The 6167-nt window shown below is 46.0% G+C and overlaps 1 protein-coding gene across 1 annotated transcript; it reads right to left on the bottom strand.

The window, feature by feature from the left end:
• Positions 1–606: 606 nt before the first annotated feature.
• LOC118377019 (extracellular calcium-sensing receptor-like) lies at positions 607–5823 on the bottom strand. The gene is made up of 9 exons (XM_035763832.2): positions 5484–5823; positions 5102–5390; positions 4826–4912; positions 4594–4701; positions 3847–4488; positions 3403–3633; positions 1757–1880; positions 1192–1664; positions 607–1102 (listed from the first exon to the last, which is right to left on the bottom strand). The coding sequence occupies exons 1-9, from the start codon at positions 5717–5719 to the stop codon at positions 659–661; spliced, it is 2634 nt and encodes an 877-aa protein (XP_035619725.1). The 5' UTR covers positions 5720–5823; the 3' UTR covers positions 607–658.
• Positions 5824–6167: the final 344 nt, after the last annotated feature.

The raw sequence follows: 6167 nt of genomic DNA, 5'->3' as shown, positions 1-6167 counted from the left end.
TTGGGAGGCCCCCCATCCTTGCGAGACAATTCTTCTTCTTTTTTGACAGCAGAGAAAAAGTTTTATTTATCTATACATTTTGCCATTGGGCGTAGAGAAATTGGTGCAGTTTTAAAGCAAGTTTCTTGCAATTCTACACATTTTCCCATGTGGCAGAGAGAAGATTTAGCATATTTTGCCATAGGTTGTAGATAAGTGTTTGCAGTTTTCAATATGTTGACTAAATGAGAGTGGTAATTTGACCATGATTACTACAGTTTTATGATAGCTGGCTAGAGCAATCTAGAAAAACGTTAGCTGACATGGGCTAATTGAGAGACTGTCAGTGGCTGACACAACAACAGGAAAATGCTGACGCAGAACCACATTTCTATATTTCACCTTGTGTATTCTACCAGAATATTCAATATTAAGTTGATAACCTGACTGTCCTAAAAAAAACTAAATTGATCAGTTTTGCAAATTGATCCGCGGGCCTAGCATCTGGGCGGGCCTACAAAAGGGGGGTCGGGCGGGCCTACAAAAGGGGGAGCGGGCGGGCCTACAAAAGGGGAGCGGGCGGGCCTACAAAAGGGGGGGCGGGCGGGCGGGCCTACAAAAGGGGGGTGGGCCGTCAGTTGCCCATCCCTGATATAAATTCTAGACGTTGTAGGATCCACTAGAATGTCTTGTCAGGTTCAGACTTGGCCATGAGGTGTTTCCTGTTGTTCTTCTCAGGCTTCAGCAAAATTATGTAACATTTGGGCAGGAAGAGGCAGGTCAGCAGGCCGAAACTGGAGCCCAGGATGGCGAACACCTCCGTGGCCGTGGAGTACTTCCCAGGAGAGCTGACGTAGGCAGGGACGAAGGCCACCCACACGGCACAGAAGATCAGCATGCTGAAGGTGATGAGCTTGGCCTCGTTGAAGTTGTCTGGGAGTTTTCTGCCCAGGAAGGCTAAGAGGAGACAGAGGGAGGCCAGCAGGCCAATGTAGCCCAGCACAAGGCAGAAGCCCAGGGCTGAGCCCTCATCACATAGGAGGATGACACAGGCACTCTCACGTGTCATCAGTCTGCGTGGGCTGGGAGGGGAAACAGCCAGCCACACAGCACAGATCACCACCTGGTGGAGGAAAATAATTGTTATGTTGATACGTAACAGTCCAACAAGGGTGCATGATACGAAGAGAACAGCTGGGTCAGTGTTCCTACCTGGACCATAGTACAGAGTGAGATGAAGGCTCTCTGCTGTAGAGGCCCAAACCATTTCATGACATTACTGCCTGGAAGTGTAGCCCTGAAGGCCATCAACACCACCATTGTTTTCCCCAGAACACAAGATATGCAGAGGACGAAGGTGATCCCAAACGCTGTGTGGCGCAGCATACAGGACCACTCAGAGGGCCGGCCAATGAAAGTAAGAGAACACAGAAAACACAGAGTCAAGGAGAAGAGCAGCAGGAAGCTCAGCTCAGAGTTGTTGGCCCTGACGATGGGAGTGGCGTGGTGACAGGCAAATATGAGGACGACTGTGGCAGTGCAGAAGGACCCCAGGAGGGCCACGGAGAGCAGAGCCATACCCATTGTGTCACCGTAGGACAGGAAGTCAACCTGCTTGGGGATGCAGGCTGTAGACTCCTCATTGGACCAGAACTCAGGTAGGCAGCGAACACACTCTATAGCATCTGGGGAACATGAAGACAAGACATATTTCTGTAGTGAGGCTGGGTTATGACAACACACTCTCACATCCCTACAGGCTGTAGACTGGCCTCACCTGTCTGATTGCTAATCTCCCCTGCTGTACAGACCACACAGTCAAAGCAGCAGATAGGGAAGTGAGGCCTGATGGCCCTCCGAGTGCCTGGAAGACAGCTGCTACTGCATACTGACAGAGGGACCTGAGAGGGAGATCACACACTGCTTCAGTCAGAATTAAACATGAATGCACAGGAAGAGCAACAGAGATAAACATGAATAAACATGAATGCACAGGAAGAGCAATAGAGATAAACATGAATAAACATGAATGCACAGGAAGAGCAACAGAGATAAACATGAATAAACATGAATGCACACGAGAGGAACAGAGATAAACATGAATAAACATGAATGCACACGAGAGGAACAGAGATAAACATGAATAAACATGAATGCACATGAGAGGAACAGAGATAAACATGAATAAACATGAATGCACACGAGAGGAACAGAGATAAACATGAATAAACATGAATGCACACGAGAGGAACAGAGATAAACATGAATAAACATGAATGCACATGAGAGGAACAGAGATAAACATGAATAAACATGAATGCACACGAGAGCAACAGAGATAAACATGAATAAACATGAATGCACACGAGAGCAACAGAGATAAACATGAATAAACATGAATGCACACGAGAGCAACAGAGATAAACATGAATAAACATGAATGCACACGAGAGCAACAGAGATAAACATGAATAAACATGAATGCACACGAGAGCAACAGAGATAAACATGAATAAACATGAATGCACACGAGAGCAACAGAGATAAACATGAATAAACATGAATGCACACGAGAGCAACAGAGATAAACATGAATAAACATGAATGCACACGAGAGGAACAGAGATAAACATGAATAAACATGAATGCACACGAGAGGAACAGAGATAAACATGAATAAACATGAATGCACACGAGAGCAACAGAGATAAACATGAATAAACATGAATGCACACGAGAGGAACAGAGATAAACATGAATAAACATGAATGCACACGAGAGCAACAGAGATAAACATGAATAAACATGAATGCACACGAGAGCAACAGAGATAAACATGAATAAACATGAATGCACACGAGAGCAACAGAGATAAACATGAATAAACATGAATGCACACGAGAGCAACAGAGATAAACATGAATAAACATGAATGCACACGAGAGCAACAGAGATAAACATGAATAAACATGAATGCACACGAGAGCAACAGAGATAAACATGAATAAACATGAATGCACACGAGAGGAACAGAGATAAACATGAATAAACATGAATGCACACGAGAGCAACAGAGATACAATAATAAATACAGATACAAATTCAACTTAATTAATGTATAATAAGACCATGTTTGTTCTATGACCATGACATTCAAAATAATACATCTAAAAAGGAAAACTAAACTACTAAATGCAATTTCTTACAACAACAACAAAAATATTTAACAGACATCATAGTTGAATGCAGTTTAATAAAATTAATGTTCTTTGTTGCATCCATCCCCTCCAGCTATTCTTTGCCTCCTCATTTTCCAAGATATTGAATCATATTTTTTTCCAAAGAAATCTAACTAGGTCAGCATTTCTTAAAGAATAATAAGAGAATAAAAGGTAAAAGTTCAGACATTTTTGAGAGCCTTACTGTCGTCTGGTTTCCATTCCAGATGATGTCCGTTTTCTGGATGTATAGTTTCTTCCTGCCCAGGCTGGTAGTCTCGTCAAACCTCCCCACTGTGACAAACTTCACCTGGCCCTCTGCCCCTAACTGCCAGTTCACCAAGTCATACACAGCTACTGGGTCCCCGTTCACATCAAACTTAGTCTCATCACCAAACGAGTTAGAGAACTCCACCTGCTTCAGGTAGTGCAGGAGCTGAGGAGAGAAAGACAATCGGGCATACATTCAGAATGTTTCAAATTGAACCATTTGGCTTGTTTAAAACTATTTTTAAGAGTAAATACTTTTCTTACTTAAAACTATATATGAAAGTTAAAAAAAATGTTTTGTCTAAAACTTTATTTCAAAGTAACTATTTTTCTTGTTTAAAACATCAGCACATTTTTCTGACTAGTACCAGTCCAGTACCTGCCATGGCTGTATGCTGTCAGTATTTGGGCAGGCATGCAGAGGGAAAGGTCCTCTTCCTGTCTCACAGCTCCTCATAGCATGCAGTGCGTGGGCGATGGCGTACACAGCCTTGTACACATTATAGGATATCCTCAACTGAGACACGTCAGAGTAGATGTTCCTGACACTGCCCAGGTCCTCAGACCCAGAGCACAGAGGTTTACCCCCCTGACTATCTCCACCCCCATCACCCTGCAGGCTACACCTAAACACCTCCTCCCAGAAAGGGCGTAGGAACGGGTCCTCGGAAGCGTCTGGGCTGGAGGGGTGGAGACGCAGCAGGAACTCCTGTAGTCCAGGGATGTGCCCAGCTCGGCGGATGGCGAAGCCCATGGAGCCCTGGAGGATGGGGAGGAAGCGGGTTGGGGTGGAGAGAACTGAGGCTGTACTCCAGGCTTCGCTGGCCAGCCACTGCACCCCTGTCAGACCCTGCCGCAGGGCCTCGTCAAACAAAGAGCCAGCATCCTGCTCCAGGGCAAACACCAGAACCACGGCAGCCCCAGAGGACCGAATACGGGCAACGATGGAGGCCATGGCCCCCTCCGCATGGTTTTTGGGGATGATTTCATGGAGGGCCATGCAGGCACCGATCCTCTGCACCTATAAAGGTAAACTATGGTCATTTAGCAGATACTTTCAGCCATAACACATTCACATTGTGTATTTATCCACACAGGAGAAAATGATACAGTATATCCCACAAACCTTCTCAGAAAATAGTTGTGCTCCCCCACGACCATATGCATCGTCCCCGGCAACCACACCCACCCATTTCCAGCTAAAGTGCTGGACGAGCTGCACCAGAGCATCCACCTGGAATCAGACATTGATGAACCATTTGCCAACGCTCAATTGCTACTAGAGTAGAGATTCGATAGGAATTAGATCAGAGAGAGAAAGTGGAGAAGTTAGAAAGTTACATGGAATGAGAAGTCACCTGGAAGAAGTCACTGGGCATGGTCCTGAGGAAGGCTGGGAACTCTGCCTTGTTACTGAGACATGCACAGCTAGAGAAATAACTGACCTGAGAGAGAGAGAGAGAGAGAGAGAGAGAGAGAGAGAGAGAGAGAGAGAGAGAGAGAGAGAGAGAGAGAGAGAGAGAGAGAGAGTGAGAGGAAGAAGTAACTCTACAGCCAATGTACTTCTGTTAGTAACACCCTAAAACTGTGAAGAGTAGTGCATACTGTTAATTGTAAGTGGTCAGTCTGCCTACCTGAGGTACTCTGAAGACTCCCAGGAAGCGAGCCACCACCAGAGACAGAGTGGAACCTCCATCCCCGATGACCACTGGAACCAGGCCATGACAGGATCCCCCCTCCACCTCTCCTTCCCCTTCTCCCCCCATCAGTTCCACAGAAGCCCTCAGGGCATGGTAAAGAGTACTGCACGAATCATATATCTTATATCCCAGAGTGAAGTTGGGGAGCAGATGATCATCTCTGTTGATCTCTTCGATGGCAAACATCATGGTCTGCATCCAGCGGAATGTCCGGAAGTTAAATCTGCGTGGGAGAAGAGAGGACAGAGGGATGAGCCTTACATTGAATCCTTTTATGGTGACGGCCATAGTCTAGAGAACTAACTCAGACCCTCACCCGGTGCAGCGTGAGCGGGCTGGTTTGGAGGTGAAGGAGAAGTCAGGCTGCATCACCATGTCATGGAGGGAGAAGAGGCCCCCTAGCATCACATTCCCGTCCCTCTGTAGCACAGGCAGGGCAGAGGAACCCACCATCGGTCTACACTGCTGAAGCTTGGACTGAGGCTGGGAGGAGATTAGACAGAAGAACTCCAAGCACAGCACTGTCACAAAAAGGAACCCTGACCTCTTCATTGTCTCCTCACTGCCACCATTTGCTCAGATAAGTCAAAAATCTATATACCAGTTTATAACTTGCACATCCAACAAAGTCACACCAAGACTTTGACAGTTCCTACTGTACTATAATCCAGAAGGAGACATAAAATCAAGCCATCTAGTAAAGAGAGTTGTTAACTCACTACAACAGCCTGCGTTCCCATGAAGAGAGATTCCTCCAGTTTTAGAAAACACACCCTAATAAACTGTAACACATAGCATATCCTCATAAAGTCCAAGAATTCACCTGTCCAACTGCCAAAGACATACATCCATGCTGAACCCTCAGACAGTACAGCACACAGACACACACACATCCTCACCCACTCATTGCGGGGTCACGGCAAGAGCCCTCTTTATATGTTGCCTACCTGACTGACCCCCCTCTCAGATCACCTCCTGTCAGATAGCTCTTCTCACCCCA

Source organism: Oncorhynchus keta, chromosome 18, assembly GCF_023373465.1.
Source record: "Oncorhynchus keta strain PuntledgeMale-10-30-2019 chromosome 18, Oket_V2, whole genome shotgun sequence".
Lineage (NCBI taxonomy): Eukaryota > Metazoa > Chordata > Actinopteri > Salmoniformes > Salmonidae > Oncorhynchus > Oncorhynchus keta.
This window is presented reverse-complemented; position numbering and strand designations above follow the sequence as displayed.